Below are 17,636 nucleotides of genomic sequence, written 5' to 3'. Positions count from 1 at the left end.
CAAAGGAACATAGACTCAATGGTTTCCCTCATTTGTAATAATTAGTACACATCTAGGACTCCCCTAGCAGTGGATTACTATAGCACAAAACCTAGGTACATAAGGTCATACAGGATGAGACTAAGTGAAAAGGATATGGAAGCAAGAACTTTATCTTGTGTGATTGCTATTTCTAATGTTCTATGTTATTTCTCTTCTCTTTTGTTGCACTTTGCTTAATCTCATTTTTTACTATATCTGACTTTGTTACCTGGCATATTGTGTATATGTTTATTTGTTTATTTGAAATAGGAAAGGGAAGGAGGAAACAAGATGATTGTGGGGAGGTATGGGGGAGAGAAATGGGGACAAAAACATGAGAAGGGGTATCAATGTGTGAGAAGTAATGCACCTACTACCTGGTGAAGGTAACTGTAACCCCTCTATACATTACGCCGACAACAAAAAATAAAATTAAAAAAAGATTAAACTTAAAAAAGAATAATAAAAAGTGTGTATTAAAAGAGAAAAATAAATATAAAAGAGAACAATAATTTAAAAAAATTCACAATTATGAGTACTTAAAGAAGAAATACTAAAATTAGAAATGGTAAGGTTAAAAAACAAGGGACTGAGTCAATAAAAATCTAATCTGAAACAAGTATGTACACAATGAAGGAGATGTGTACTAATTGCTGTTGCTATGTTTCTAGGAGTGAACAGATCCACAATGAAAAAAAAAGGGGGAGAGGAAGGATGGAGAAAAAAATGGCAAAACAAAAGGAACAAGTAAAAATAAAAACAATGATATCTGATATATTGTATATATGTGTTTTTGGTTATTTGAAATTGGGTAGGGAAGGGGGAAAACAAGATGAGGGGCGGAGGTGGGGAGAGGGAAATGGGGACCAAGACATGAGAAAGGGTGTCAATGTTTGTGAAGTAATGCACCTTCTATCTGGTGAATATAATGTAACCCTTCTATTAATTACAATAAAGATATATGAAAAAATAATAACACAATGAAAAAAGTAGTAAAATTTAAAAGATATCTTCAAGGTTTTTGGGGGGGCTGGGGAGGGGAAGCTTGTGTGTCCACTGAATTCAGGATCCAGTCTCCTTATGAAGTCTCATGTCCTGTGATGATGGAGTTGTATTCTATCTGGAGTCTGTGGAGAACTTCAGAATTCACTCTGATCCACCCTGGGGCACCACTATTGTTTTTGCCAGTGCAGCAGGGAGCATCCTTGGGGTGGAGCCGCCTCTGGCTTTCCCCCCACACCCCCAGAGGAAATCCTCCCTACCCAGGGAGGAATTGATCCTTCCATGGCAGGGAACTGATTGCCTGGCTAAGCTGACACTGGTCAAATTCTTTGCCCTTTTGAGAGATGGCGCTGCTGACACCACTTCCCAGGCTCCAGTTCTCTGCTCGTTGGTCTGGCAGGGTCTTTGCCAGTACCAAGATGGCGCTGCTGTGAGCTGGTGGGGGAGGAGTACCTTCCCAGTGCCATTCTGTGAGGAGTGAGAGTGTCTTTAGTGAGGTGCTGCTCACACTTCCCCTTGGTTTTCGGCTCCTACTGCGATCTGCATGTCTGCAGCCTGTAGGATGAAGATGTCCACAGCCGCAGCCACTGCCAACACAGTCGTGACCCACCCCCCCGCCATGGTGTGGGTTCAAAGCTGTCTTGTTAAGCAGGCTACCTGACCTTTTCCTCTCTGACTGAGGTCTCTGTGCTACTACAGCTTACTTAGAATCGTTCTTTAGCTATAAACTTTCTGCTACAATGCTAACTAAAACTGGTATCCTGACGAAAGCTCAGAAAGACTCACCCTGAACTGCTGCCATCTTCCCAGAATCCCTCATAACGTTATAGTGTATAGAGCTATATGTATCTATGACATAGAAAGTCTCAGCTTAATTTTAATTATGTTTTAAAATTTATGTGCCAGTGTTTGTATACAGAGATTCCTTTCTTGAATACTTGTTTGTTAAACATGGCATTTGAAATATGATGTAAAAAATCAGTGCTAATAAAATCTTTTTTAAAATGTTTATTTCAATATATAGAGGGATTACAGTTACATTTGCCAGATAGAGAGTGTATAACTTCTCACACATTGATATCCCTTCTCATGCGTTTGTCCCCATTTCCCTCCTCCCACCCCAGCCCCTCATTTTTCCCCTCCCCCATTTTTATTAAAGAATTTATTAATATTGATTTTTACATCAGATTTCAAATGACATGTTTAACAAACAAGTGTTCAAGAAGGGAATCTCTACATACAATCACTGGCTCTTAGTTTTTAGAACTTAATCAAAATTAGGCTAAGGGTATATATATCATAGATACATATTAATTTATGAAATAAAACATTATGTCTATAGAGTCATAGGTTTTTATGTCTACATAGTTATGTTTATATTTCCCATACCATGTCCATAGCATTGGGTATGCAAATATTGAGTCCTAGCTCTTGTACTATTTGGATCTAATAGCCACATATTAAGGATACCATGTGCCTTTTGTTCCTTTGGTCTTGACTTGTCTCACTCAACTTGATTCATCCACTTCCCTGCGAATGCCATTATTTTATCTTGTCTGTTGGCTATGTAGAATTCCATTGTATATCTATATCTATATCTATATCTATATCACATTTTCTGTATCCATTCATCTGCAGTAGGGCATCTGGATTATTTCTATCACCTGGATATTGTGAATAGTGCAGAGATGAACAAAGCTGAGCAGGTGACCTTATCATATCTTGGATTATGATGTTCAGGGTAGATGCCCAGAAGTGGTATGGTGGGATCGTAGGGAAGGTCAATTTTCAGTTGTTTAAGAAACCTCCATATTGCTTTCCAGAGTGGCTGAACTAGTTTACAATCCCACCAGCAGTGTAGTAGGGTTCCCTTTTCTCCACAACCCTGCCAACAACTGTCATTGTCTGAGTTCAGAATCTTGGCCATTCTTGTTGGGGTAAGGTGGTATCTTAGGGTTGTTTTTATTTGCATTTCCTTTATGACCACAGATGATGAACATTTTCTCATATGCTTTTCTGAATAAAATCTTTTAATAAAAAAATCATTCCAACAGACTAATTCTGAGCCTGGAGACTCAGCCTTGTCTTTGTATTCCTTTGGCATGCTAATGCACACGTATTTTAAAGTGGATATGTGTGTTTGTGTGTGTGTGTGTGTGTGTGTGTCTGTGTAGGTCCTGGGGTTAAACTTAGTGCCTGGGCACTGTTCTTAAACATTTCTACTTAAAACTAACATTCTACTACTTGCTCCACCACTCCATGTCTAAATTTTTAGGGAGTTAATTGGAGATCAGTGCCTAGTGAACTTTTGATCTCTAATTAGATATATTTATGTTTATCTATATCTATATCTTTATCATATTTTTCATTTATTTTTTGTTGGTCGTGGGGCTTGAACTCTGGGCCTGGGCACTGTCACTGAGCTCTTCCGTCAAGGCTGCTGTCCTACCCCTTGAGCCACAGCCCCACTTCCGGTGTTCTGGTGATTGTTTGGAGATAAGAGTCTCATGGACTTTCTAGAGCCCAGGCTGCTCCAAATTCAGGTGATGATCAAGATATCCTACAGATCCCTTGGACACTGCAATCCAGCACCAGCTTTTGTCTGCGTCGTCAAGCTCTGCACTCACCACTTGCCAGATGTTAATCAGTCAGAAGTAGCTATGGACATTTTCTAACAACTCAACGACTTCCTGGAACTAGCCAAGTCATCCAGGTTTTCCTTTGCCATGCTTCCTTCTGCCATTTGTGGGTCCAATGTTCTATTGTACTGATAATATCCATAGGACCTCGTCTTGTCAAATGGCTTTCTGATTTCCTCTAGGAACACATGCACACATTCACATCCCAGAGGGCAGCAGAGTTCCTCATGTCTGTAGGATGCCAAACCCTTAGCAGAGATGAGATCTGGCCCCAAGACCCTCAGCTCCTCAACACAGAAGAGGCCTAACCAACCTATGACCCAGTGGGAGACCAATACCTAAAATGATTGCCCAGTGTGAGCTGGAAGTAGCCAGAAAAGACAACCACCAATCTCTTTCCCAGTTTCCTCTCCCAGCCAAATCATTTTATCTATCCAAAGATTCTATATGACAGACTTACCTCTCCTCTCTTGGCTCAATCTCATGGACCTAAAGATGGAATAGAAAGTATGGACTCCTCCCCTATTATACCAGGTGTGTGTAGACTGTTTGACACAGGCAGGACAATTCACCCAAGCTTGGCCAGACAGCCCTCACCTCCCCAGACCTACTGGCCTTTTCAATAGCCTCTGTCTTCTTGCTCAGACCCAATAATATTCCTCACCTTCCCAGGCACAGGTGCTTGGGCTCAAGATTACCTTTACTGTGTTTATTGTAAAGCTGGTCATCATAGTCGTAGGAAGGTTGATAGAGCAAAGGTGATGACATCTTGATAACCAAAATACAGAGCACTGGGCGGTGCTGGGAAAGGGCCAGGGGCAAGCGAGCATTTTATAATACACATCCAGTGACCTATGTTCTCCAAATAAGACCCGACTAATACCATTTCTAAAGAATGCCATCAGGTTATTAATCCTTCAGCTGAGTTATGCATCATCAGAGCACTCATAATCCAGGCACCGTTCAATCATTGGAACAACCAATTGTGGAGCAAGAGTTCAACTTTGGTCTTCAGGGATAGTTCATATCCAAATCCTAAGTTTTCCGATGTGGACACCTGGGACTCAGAATAAGGACCTGGGGAAGACCAGAGAATGAAGGCAGTCGAACTCAGATCTTTCTTTGTGTTTCCCTTTCTATTTCAGGAGACTATTAAAGAAATCTTCTTAGCATTTCTGATGCTACTCCATTAGGATGTAAAGTAAGGAACTGAGTTTATTGCTTTTTAAGAGTAAGGAAGAAGTGATTCCTCTATTCTAATACCTCATAAATCAGAAAATGGAGAGGTAGAATGTTAGGATATTTAGGGTGAGGACAATGTACTATATGGTTATTAAGAAATTACAGGGGCTGGGAGTTTGGCCTAGTGGTAGTGTGCTTGCCTAGCATGCACGAAGACCCAGGTTCGATTCCTTGGTACCACATACATATGAAAAAATAGCCAGAAGTGGTGCTGTGGCTCAAGTGGTAGAGCTCTAGCCTTGAGAAAGTCCAAGGACAGTGCTCAGCCCAGAGCTCAAGCCCAGGACTGGCAAAAAAAAAATCTAAAACAAAAAGAAATTACATCCCGGCCCGCTGTCACAAATGAATATTCTTGTGTTTCTAATAGAAGACACCCAGGTAAAGATAAATCTGTGTGTCAGTTGCTGAGGACTGAGCAAAGAGCCTCACTTGAGCTAAACCACCAGCCACTGAGTTTATTACTAGACAATGTGAGATTGAATAAGGCTGTTGGTTCAGGATTTAATTTCCATTGAAAATGTGCATTGTTCTTCACAGTTCCAATGAGCGGGGCATTGTTACCCGGGGAAGGCACAAGCAGTGAAGCAATGACTGCTCAAGAGGCAGAAAGGTAGAAAGAAACATGTTTAGAACTCTAGATAGTGTTTCCACAGGAAGACAAAAGCCGGGCTGGGTCACCAGATTCACCACTGGATGGCAGAAATGATTTGAGTGAACCAAAAAAAATGTTGCCTGTGTATGTAGGCTCTGGTCACTGAATAGTCATGGCAGGTAGACTGTTAGCATTGAGAAGCCAAGAATATTGGTAGTTAAGTGTGTGGAGTCTGCACTTCTTGGACTGTACATGAGAAGTGTATTCACAGATGGATTGTTTGCTGTTTCTCAAAGCTAGAAAGGGCTGTCCCTTTTGGATCAGCAAGGTCAAATTATGAGAATGCACCAGGTCCCTAATATAAAGACTAATTGGGAGCTTAGTTTTGATTTTTAGCATATCAAGGAAGTGAGGAGGAAGAGAAAGACTGGTGGTTGTTTGTCCTCCTTTACTGTGGGACACAGACAACCTTGCTAATCTCTGATCTTCCAACTGAGAATAGAGACATTTGACAGGATCTGCTCAATAATTTTCCAGTCTCTGAGCAGCCCTGCCACGGCTTAGCAACATTTCACAGAAGCCCCATAGGCACTATCTGCTCCTCTCCTAAGCAGACTGCAGAATATTAGGGTGGTGTGACAATACACAGCCTTGACCTGGACCAGGTGCCAGGGCACCACACATGTTGGGCCAGAACTTCTCCAGGCCAGGATCTGATGCAAGCTCTTTTTTTTTCCCCCAGTCAATGTGGCAAAGCCTTTATCTGTGATGGTGAGTCAGAGGCTGCAAGTTATAAAGTGCCTGGTTCTGTGGGCAACAGATTTTCTTTCGACCTTCTCCTGGTGGCATGAGTTTCTCAGCCCATTTTGAAGGAAGAAGGGCACCATGATGGCTTTGTTGGCGATGCTTCTCACTATTGGCTGCACCCTGCTTCTGGGCTTCAACTTGTGGATTCTCATAGGAAAATTTGTAGTTACTGATGTTCCTCCTGCCATCGTCCACAAAGTGAAGTTTCGGATTCTGTACTGTGCCTCCCAACTGATAATAACTTGGGTAAAGTTGTTTTTCATTATTGTGTCAAGCTTGAGTAGTGAGAAGTGAGGCCTTGGGAAAGTATTTTGCAAAAAGCCACATAGTCCAACAGTACAGGCTACTGTACATTAGTCACTGAAATATGCCAAACATCTTGCTGTGGGCTCACTGAAGAAGGAAGGGATAAGCATGGTTGCCGTGAAAATTAGCCTTGCCTCTCTATGTTCATTCACCAGACAGACAGTAAACAGAAGGAACTGGTAGAGTAGGTTCTAATAAGAGAGAATCTATGGTCTTTTTGAGTCAGATAATGAATTGGTATAGTGGATCAAGGCCCTGTCTTTGCAAGACAGCATGGGTGAGGCAGTCCACACCTGATTGGGTAAAATACGTTCTGTTCCATAAGCAAAGAGGCTTAGTTAGATGAGGGAGACTCTACGAGCCTGTGGCTGTTGTTCTGTCTTGGAAGATTGGAACCAGCAGTTATGAACCAAAGTCTAAAATCTCTCACCTGGTGTATTGTATACACATTTATTTGTTCATCTGAATCAGGGAAGGGAAGGTGAAAAACAAGATGATGAGACAAGCACAAAGGATGACAGCCATACTCACAAGGCAATATATTGGAAATGAACTTTACAACTTGGGAGGGTGGTGGGGGGAAGTAATTGAAAAACATGGGACAAGGTAATAATGTTCAAGAAGTAATATACTCACTACCTGATGAAAATAACTGTAACCCCTCTTTACGTCAGCCTGATAATAACATTGTAAATAAAACTCTTCAGGGCAAGAGTTTGCTACCAGTGAAATTCCTTCACAATACTGGGGAGATGAAAATGTTTTCTGTAATCTAATAGCATTTGTCCTGTGTTTTGAAACTCAAGCAAGCCATACAACCACAAGACTTAATGTATGATGTTAATACTTTAATATATTAATGTGGCAGTACTTGGCTCAGAACTCAAGGCCTCACACCCACACTCAGCCTCCTTGTTCATGTGTTTTGGTGCGGCATATGAGTTGCACTATTTTAGTTCACCATTTTCCTGTTTAATTGGAGAATAAAAAAAGTCTTCCAGGTTTTCCTGCTTATGCAGGCTGGCAATGCTGATTTTCTGCATCTCAGCATCTTAAGTAATTGAGAGTAGAAGCATAAACCTCCAGAACCCAATGAATATTCATTTTCTTTTGCAGATTGCTATTTTTCTAAACCATAGGAATTTATTAGGCATGATAGATCAAATGCCATCCTGTAGAATTATTATAAAGGTGTAGAGAAGACAAAGAAAGTAGAAGACAGTTTGGTGGCAGAAAATTATGTTATGGTAGATCTAAGGGATATTTATAGAATATAGTTTGTTTACATATCTCTCTATATTGTACGTATGTATATGTAAACATTAATATAAATTGATACATAAGGAAAGGGAAAATTCCATATTGAATTAGTCTACAATCACTGCCTTGAGATTATAAGTGCTATTAGGAACATTAGAAAGCCTGGAGGACCCATTGGGTCTTTGGTGTCCTCTATTGAGATAGGAGGCCATATAGAAATTCAAAAGGAAGCAGACTCCATACTACAATTTTCATGTGATAATAAACTTATGTGAGACCTTACTAACCAAACTCACCAATTGAGGCCCAGCCTCAGCTGGTTTAGCTGATCAGAAAGCAGATTTACCATCATAGCAAGAACTTTATAGCTACCAAACTGCATTTCCTATAACTAAACATTACCGCAGCATCCGAGTAACTCCAAAATTCCTTCATCAACGTTATAGCATCCCATTATCTCTGTCAAGAACAGAGCAGATGGTGAAGAAATCATGGAAAAAGCAACTAGTCTTTGTAAACTTCTTTCTGTGCAAATTTCCATGCACTCACAAAACCCTGACTATTGGAAGGTTCTTCTGCTGTGTGGAAAAGGGAACTGCCAGGACAGGTGTAGTAAATCTTAAGGGCGAGCGAGGCAGCAGTAGCTCCTTCACTCACGGCTTACAACTACCATGGCTGTGAAGGCTGGCCTGAGTTTGGAACAAGTCCATGTTCAGCCTTCATCTTCACAGTGGACTCTGTGGAAAAAGAAGCCTCTAACAATTGTATTAGGACTAAAAACTGTGACTTTTCTCACATGTGTGTATAGGAAATGAGTCAATAAAGAAGGAAAGGCTCTATTTTAACCAAGCAGTCAGAGGCAGTCTGGTAGAAATGGTGTATGAAGCCAGGTGCAGTGGCTCACGCCTGTAATCCTCACTACCCTGGAGGCTGAGATTTGAGGATCAAGATTCAAAGCCAGCCCGGGCACAAAAGGAACTGAGAGTCTTATCTCCAGTTAACCTCTAGAAAACAGGAAGTGGGGCTTGGCTCAAGGGTAGGGCAGTAACCTTGAGCTGAAGAGCTCAGGGACAGTGCCCAGGCTGAGCTCAAGTCCCATGACCAACAACAACAACAAAAGAATCAGCATTGATCTAAGGCAAGTAGACCGGGGTGTTTGCTATGGATGTGCCAAGAAATTGTTTCTGATGAGAACGCATGGCTGCCTTTCCTTGGGTTTCACCTTTCTGAGTTGTGAGAACACCATGACCAGCTCCCATATCCATAAGCCTTAGGAGGAACTGAGGACCTCATCTGCACATGCAGCCGTGTGCACACCGACTGCCTGACCCTGGCTTCAAAATGTCTAACAGAGCTGAATATGGAAAAGATAGCTCAACGTTCTCTCCAACTCTCCTCCAGGGGTGTATACTTGAGAAGCTCAGAATTTGCTCCATGCCCGGCTTCTGTCAATTTCTACAGCGCCTACTGCCCGTAAGAAAGGACCCCAACGTGCTGGTGACCAACCTGCGATTCGGGACAATCAATGTGAGGTTGTTCCGGCCTAAGGCAGTGTCCTCCAGCCCTCGTCGAGGCATCATCTTCTACCATGGAGGGGGCGCAGTGATAGGCGGCCTGGGTAAAGTGATTCCCTGTGGCGTGTGGTCAGGGAGGAAGGGCCTCATCACCATCAGCCTCGTCTAGCTGGCCAGTGTCCTTCTGGGAGGCCCAGTTCCAGCAGTGGCTGGAGCTTGGTGGAGGACGAGCAGCTAGAGACGAGGCGCCCAGCCATGGGTGGGGATGCAGCTTCCTGGCAGTGTTCTCCACTGTGTGGTCCCTCACTCCTGGTAGGGGTCGGGGATTCCTGAAAGGCTCTTCTAGAGACGTCACTGTGAGTCCTCCCTTCCTTCCCATGACCACCTTTGTCATAAGCTCCCTGCCTTCTAAAACCTGGACAAACCACTGTATTAATCAAGTGGCAGATCCAGCCACACCTGCTTCCTCACCACAGTGCATATATAAAATTGTTCATCTTCCTCCCTCCCAATCCAAACTCCTTAGTGCTGGCTTTGTCAGCTTCAGATGCCTAAGCCTTCTGGGGTCTCAGTTTGTCCAACTGTAAAATAAACATTGCAGAAGATGGACCTTATGGGCTGGGAGTTTGGCGTAGTGGTAGAGTGCTTGCCTAGCATGCATGAAGATCTGGGTTTGATTCCTCAGTACCACATACATAGGAGAAGGCAGAAATGGTGCTGTGGCTTGAGTGGTAGAGCTCTAGCCTTGAGAAAGCCCAAGGACAGTGCTCAGGCCCTTAGTTTAAGCCCCATAATTGGCAAAAAAAAATAAAAAATAAAAAAGTAGATGAACCTTATGGTCCATTGAGCCTCCATGCATGGTAAACTCTAGATAAGTATCTGGCTTTGCTACCCAGAGCTTCACAGTGTCATTTCCAAAGGAACAGGAATAGGACCCAGACAGTATGCCACCCACAACCCTACACCAGCGGCTGCTCACCCTGGGGCTGTGGTGGGGAGTGCTAGGTCCCCAGCATGCCCAACACTGGCTTGTTCTTGTCTTGCAGATCTTTACCACCATATGTGCAGTTTCCTGGCCAAGAAGACAGACTCAGTGCTGCTCCTCGTGGGGTAAGTGGAGTAAGAGAGGAGGGAGTAGCAGCCATGGTAGTCTGGAGGATTATGGATAGGCTAGAGGAGTCCTGACAACAGGTGTCTTTTACACACTCACTCCCAGACAGAGGCAAGTGCCACAGGACACCAGAAGTGTGCAAAAGGATCACCATCACTGGGCATGCAAGGAGGAGCTCTGCTAGAGTAAATAAAGAAAATACAAGAATATGTACTTCTATTTTTCACCACTTTAACAAACACAGGAGGAAATTATCTTTTGGAGAAGCAGGATTATAGTTTTGCTCACTATTTGAGAGGTTCAGCCCAGCCAGGCTATCTCGCTCTATTGCTATGTCCCTCTGGAGAGGTAGGTCAGCATCGTGGCAGGAGGACAGGGCAGAGTCAAGATGTTCACATAACTGTAGTCAGGAAGGAGAAAGAGACAGGAAGGGGTCAAAAATAAGGCACCATTCAAGCCGGGCACGGTGGCTCATGCCTGTAATCCTAGCTACTCAGGAGGCTGAGATCTGAGGATCAAGGTTCCAAGCCAGCCCGGGACAAAAGGACCTGAGGCTCCTTTTTATTCATATATTTTTATTGTAATAATAATTGCTTCACATACATTGATACATTTATCATGTTTTTGTCTCCATTTCCCTCCCCCCACCCCAGTCCCTCATCTTGTTTTTCTCCCTTCCCTATTCGATTTCAAACAACCAAATAAGCATATATACAATATATCTGATAACAAGGTAAAATTCTGTAACAATATGAGATAACCAAGGGACAGCAAAAGAGATAAGAGATAACATAGTACATTAACGACAACAATTACTTATTATAAGACTTTTGTTCAGGACCTGAGACTCTTATCTCCAATTAACTTCTAAAAATTAAGAAGTGGGGCTGGGTTCAAGGATAGGGTGGTCGCCTAGAGCTGGAGAGCTCAGGGACAGCACCCAGGCCGAGTTCAAGCCCCATGACCCACAAGGAAAAAAAAAAAAGAAAGAAAGAAAGCAAGCAAGCAAGCAAAAGAAATATGACACCATTCAAACACAGTAACCTGCTTTCCCCAGTTAGCACCTACGTCTTGTTATGTCCACATCCTACCCTGAAATTACTAATTTATCAGTCGATTCTTTCATCTGGCGAATTTAGCTCCCCCATTCCACTATCACCTTTTAATATTGGTTCTACCAACTATGGAACAAGCATTCACCCATGAAGTTTTCTTTTTCTTTCTGTTTTTTTTTTTAAAGGATACATCATATCTAAACAACAATATTCTGCTATGGACTTCAAGGTCACCTAGCCATCTCCTAATGTAAAAGAGTACTTCAAATCTTACTAGTTCTGAAATTGTTCAAAAGTTCAAGTGCAAATTAGTTTCTGAGACTCAAAGTCAATTACTATCTGTTGGTCTTTGAAAAGTTCAAAGCAAGTTAAATTCCTTCGAGATGAAATGAGACAGAGTAAACATTCCCATTGCAAAAGGGGAGGATGGAGTTACAGAGCAAGAAAGGGATCAGAACACGAATAAAACATAGCTGGGAAAACATTAAGTCATGTAGTTCCCTTTCTGCCATCTGGAGCAAATGGTTGTGTGGCGTGATGTCCAAATGTTCCTGTGGGCCGTGAGATTAAAATCCAACTTGCTCTCTGCTGAGCTGGCTGTGTCACTGCCTGCACATTTACTTAGCATAGACCCCATTTCCCTGTATCATCAACTACTTGCATTTCCATTGCAACACAGGCTTTATCCTCATACCTTGGGCCACCAATCACCCATCTCAAAGACTGCCTGCAGGGACCTCAACACTGCCCCGATTTGCCAGCATCTCAGGCTTCTGTTTCAAATCTCTACCCCAAGTAGTCTTGGATGATGCCAACAACAGTCTATGAACAGCTCATGGGGTAGCTGGGCCTCTGTGGACCCTGTGGCATTCATCACTGGGTGCATGGTTTACTGAGCATGGTAAAATGATTCTGAGGAAATAACCTCCTAGAAGGAACATGGAATGAAGGTGCTTAAGAGTAACTATAAAATTTTATACACAGTTGATCACCTAAGGGAGATGAGGTCTGGCCAGTTCCTGAAATGTTCTCAAGGGATCTTTATTGTTTCCTTAAGAGTGGTTGTTTCCTCTTATTTACCTATTCTCTTTAACAACCATGCTCTCTTTTCCCAAGTGTTTTAGCACAGTAATTATCTGGGAAATTGTGTTGATTTTAAATTTTCCAGCTCGGCATTCTTGTTTCTATTTGTCTCTATCTCCCCAAAAGTCTCAAGGTATGGACAAATTGTAAAGGTATTTTTTTGCCATAATGTCACACAAATGGCATTTTGTCCAATTCCCAACAGAATCATGTCTCCACCTGAGACCTCATGAGCATTTTCCCATCAGCCTTGAGAGCTTCTCTCTTCAGGGCTTCTTCCCAAATCACCTAACTTCCTATATTTACAGCATTTGGTAGCCTTGCCATCTTTTATAACAAAGTTTTCCATATTCCTTTCACAGACCTGTATGTTCAAAACCACCCCTGCTCAATAATACCAACAGATCTTAGGTTATTCTGTGCTTCATCCATTGTTGAAGTTAGAGCCCTCACAATCAAATGACCTGACTGTGATTTGGTGTGTGTGTTGGTCCATTCTAGATTCACAAAAACTCCTGCGATGAATTGAACAACCCAACATGTCCCAGTTATTCAGGAGACTGAGATATGAGGACAGAAGTTGCAAGATAGCCTGATGGGAATATCTGAGACTCTTATCTCCAATTAGCTTCCAAAAATATGGCTCAGGTGGTAGAATACTAACTTTGAACAAAAGAATCTCAGGGTCAGCTCTGAGTTCAAGTAGAAAGAGATGAGACAAAAAAGCCAACAACAAACACATGAGTAATGAGATGAGCACAAGTTTCTAGAGGAGAAAGGGAAGTGAGAGTAAGCAGGAGATTCACCATAGGTAGGGAGTGAATCTGAGCAAGAGATACGCAAGGCCCAGAAGAATTTGGGAAGGTATAATTTAAGTCTGGTTTAGGCAGAGGAAGAGGGTGGATACTCCCTCCCACAGGAAGGAAGCCTTGTGTTGAGACATTTCTAGGGGCAGGTGGAGGTAATATAATAGTTATTTATGGGCCTCTCCTAGCAATACAGTCTGTTACAATTCTATTAATGTATTATATACATAAGGCCTTAAGCTTAAGTCTAGTGAGGTTTTCCCCAGAATTCTCTTCAGAAAAGCCTAGCAGTGTTCACTGCATATGATGTGCCATGAAGTGAAATTTTATTTTGCCGACAAATCTATATTTTTTCCAACAGGTGTTTATTAGTACTTTTACGTGATCATGAAGTGGGAAATTAGGTGGAGTTGGGTGTCCTTCAGGCACAAATTAATGTGTGGTCTTATAAGTGACTATGAAAACAACAGACCCAAAGGTCTCACATGATTGGATCTACCAAGTAGGAAACAAGACTTGGAGAAATGAGCCTTTCCAAGAAGGCCTTCCATCCAAACTGTAGAATGACTGAGCTATTAGGAAATACTGAAGAGTTATTTAGTAAATGAACCCAAAGAACATCCCATAATCCAAAGCAGTGTTAGTAAATTTCACAAGGATACAAAACGTCTGATAATATCCTTGAGGACTGAAAAAGAAAGGAAACCAAATCAATATCGTAAAACTTTGCCTAGACCCACAAAGGCAATGTAAAAAGCTGACCTTGACATTCAGTGTAGCGTATCTCTTAGTGGAAATATGACTGAAGATGTAGGGAATCAGCAGTGTCTGAAGTTCATTGCCCACGACCCATTCACTGGTAAGACAATGGTTCTACAGGATGACATTCACTTCCTCTAACACCTACTGAAAGTCATTTCCTCGTTCCATTACCTATCTAGGTACCTCCCTACCTGCATACCTACTTACTCACCTACTACCAACTGCCATTAATATAGAGATGAACACGGAGAACTAAAAATAAATCTCTGTTCTTTTAGAAGCCAAGGGATCATTGGATTGCAAAAAGAGGCAGTAGCCACTGGTCAATATGATTCTGAAGCTAATTCCAAATGATCACCAAAAGTCAATATGATGAAGTTTAGAGAAGGGCGTGAGAAAACGTTTTAAAAGACCGTTATTTTATGCATCTTTGATAGGCTCATTCCATTTGGATTTCCTCTACATGAGGAGCCAATGCAGGTTTAGGACTCCAGTAAGTCATTAAGCATCAGTATACAATTTTGAATATGTCAGGGAGAACAAACTCTTTCCAGTGTGGAGACCTGATCCTAATGGGCTAGCATGGTGTCTGAGCTTCCAACCCTATAGTCCATGACCCCAAAATCCCTGTAGAAAATGAAGATCCCTTAAACAAGGACCACAGAAAGGTGTGCTTGAGCAACTGCACCGATGCCTTCTGAGGAGATACACAGTGTGTGATGATAGCCGATCCATGCAAAGATCTGGCCGTGGGCCAGAGCACATGGATGGACAGCTTTGGAATTACTCAGGGGAAAAGAAGCTTCAGACTGGGCAGATGGCTACCACAGGGCAAGTCGGGAGAAGACAGCTGAGAGATGCCTCAACTCAGGAATACCTTCTCCTTCCTCGTATACCACCTCCTCTCCATTCCTCTTTTCTCCTCTATGACCACAGCGATGTCACCTTGACCTAAACCTTCCCTCCCCACCCCTGCTGACACACAGTGGGACCGCCAGCAGTTTCAATTGCCTCTTATTTTCTGTTTCCATAGCCAAGGCATTTGAAGTAGCAGCATCCTGTGTGTAGGTTTGTTCATCTCTGGAAGCAGATATGGGGTTTGAGGGAGAACTTCAGCCACTCTGACTCTAAACAGATTCTCTGTACACACAAGTAGAAGAAATAGCCATCAGCCTCTTTTGTTGTTAGGACACATTGTGAGGTGGTCATGGTTAATGGGGAAGAAGGCACTGTGCACATGGCCTCTTCTAACACTCATGCTCACTGAGGTGCTGGGTTTCCTTTTTCCTCCACAGGTACCGCAAGCTTCCTCACTACCACTACCCCGTCTCCCTCCAGGATTGCCTGAATGCCACCATCCACTTTCTGAAGTCCCTCAAACTCTATGGGGTGGATCCATCTCGGGTGGTGGTCTCTGGAGACAGTATTGGAGCTACCGCTGTGGCTTTCATCACCCAGGCCTTGGTGGGCAGAACTGATATTCCCAAGCTCCGGGCTCAGATCTTGGTCTACCCTGCTGTCCAGTTCATCAATTTTCAGCTACCCTCATTTCCCCAGAACACAAATTTCCCATTTCTCACCAGAGACATCATGATGATGTGTGTCTGTCGATACTTGAGAATTGACTCCTCCTGGAAAGATGCTTTGTTGAAAGGTGCTTGTATTCCTGCCCATATCTGGGAGAAGTATAAGAAGTGGTTGAGCTCTGACAATCTTCCTGAAAGATTCAGAAAGAAATACTACCAAGGTGAATTTCACGCACCTTTTAATGAGGCTGCCTATTTGGAAACCAGACACATTTTCGAGGTAGCCAATGCCCCAATCCTGGCAGAAGACCAGATTATGGCTCAGCTTCCTGAGGCCTTGGTGGTGACTTGTGAGTGGGACATCCTCCGAGATGATGGCCTGCTGTATAAGAAGCGCTTGGAAGATCAGGGGGTCCCTGTGACCTGGTTCCATGCAGAAGATGGTTTCCATGGATGTACACTATTATTTGATAGCATGCTTCTCTATTTCCCTTGTGCTGAAAAAATTATGAATGTTCTAGTCACATACCTATGTGGAATATGATGGCCTTGTGGCATTCTGGTGTGGCAATGAATTTGCCTAGAATGCTTAAGTCCCTGGGTTCCATTTGCTGCACTGAAAACAGAGAATAGAGAAAAAAAACAAGAAGAAATACCAAATAGCCAGAAAGAAATATTAATGGTACTTCTGAAGAAGCCCTGAGTAAGATGAGGTTAGATGGTCTCTCCATCAGCCTTAGTGGAGTTCAACAACTCCACTACAGCTCCACAACTCCAACACTGAATGAATGCATGGTCAAGATCATGAGGATGAGAGAATAAAGGTTACCTGGCTTCTTGAGCATGGAAGTCTAATCTGTCTTCCGTACCCACAATGTCCAGGGTCTCAGGGGCACCATTCTATACCATTCCCCTTCAGAGAATGATTATCAAAGGAAGAGAAGATGCCCTTGGGTTTGGTATTTCTTTTTCTTTTAGCCTATAGATCTGTGCAGAATAAATGTGTCCTATTTGTCATGCTCTCACTGGGTGAATCCACACTCTTGATGACAAAGCTTTCCGGGGCCACAGTCTTGCTCAAGATAGGGTCACCTCATTGCTCCTGAAGTCAAGGTCACCTGTCAATCTAAACTCACCTCACATTCCCTCCTGCTGTCCTGAGGAACAGGTCACCCCCGGGCTGGACGACTCAAAGAGGGCTTTAGAGGAAAGACAGACAAGGAGGCAAGTGAGGAGAGATGGGCAGTAAAGATGAGTTCTGATGAGTTTCGAGCTTTGTGGAGTTCAAGTCTTTAATCAGAACCCCAAAGCAGACCCCTGACTCCCAAGAGTCAGGCTCTCAGGGCCATCTTCCATGGGAAGTCTGGAGGGATGTGAAAGTCCATCCCCAGGGAGTCAGGTGCAGACGCCTTTCTCAGGAGAGCCTCCTGCAGTTGGTTACAGAGAACACAGTCCTTGCTTCTCCAGGTCATTCTCTCTGTTCATAGAGGAGGGATGGGAACCTCTCACTGCATGCTGGTCAGCTCCAGCAGTCACTGCATGGCCCATCTGCAGGATGTGCATCTGGGAGAGCCCAGCACCACTGTGGTCCTGATGCAGGGAAGTGATGCAGCTGGAGGGCCTCTTCTGTGCAAGCATTGAATCTCTGGGTACCAGTACTGTGTTTATCACACTTTTAATCCCTATAACAAATGCCCAAAGAACTATGCAAGCATTAAACCATCAAATGGGTTCTATGTGCTTCAGATTTTTCAGAGTTGAATCAGATGTGGTGGAGAGGATATAGCACGATAGTCACATCATGGCAACTGAGAAGCAGGAGAAGAAACAGACAGAGAGGGAGAGATGGAGAAAGGCAGAGAGAGAGAAAGGAGAATCCACACCCCCTGGATTTCTGCTTTCTTCTTTTT

The 17,636-nt window shown here is 43.0% G+C and overlaps 1 protein-coding gene across 1 annotated transcript; it reads left to right on the top strand.

The window, feature by feature from the left end:
- The first annotated feature begins 6,381 nt into the window (after positions 1-6,381).
- LOC150062489 (arylacetamide deacetylase-like 4 family member 1) lies at positions 6,382-16,270 on the top strand. Its single transcript, XM_090333917.1, has 4 exons — positions 6,382-6,549; positions 9,271-9,487; positions 10,430-10,493; positions 15,496-16,270. The coding sequence occupies exons 1-4, from the start codon at positions 6,382-6,384 to the stop codon at positions 16,268-16,270; spliced, it is 1,224 nt and encodes a 407-aa protein (XP_090190043.1).
- The last annotated feature ends 1,366 nt before the right edge of the window (positions 16,271-17,636 follow it).

Source organism: Megascapheus bottae, chromosome 6 (assembly GCF_031878675.1).
Source record: "Megascapheus bottae isolate mThoBot1 chromosome 6, mThoBot2.hap1, whole genome shotgun sequence".
In the NCBI taxonomy this organism is placed as follows: Eukaryota; Metazoa; Chordata; class Mammalia; order Rodentia; family Geomyidae; genus Megascapheus; species Megascapheus bottae.
Note: the sequence above shows the minus strand (reverse complement) of the source record. Positions and strands in the feature narration are given on the sequence as shown.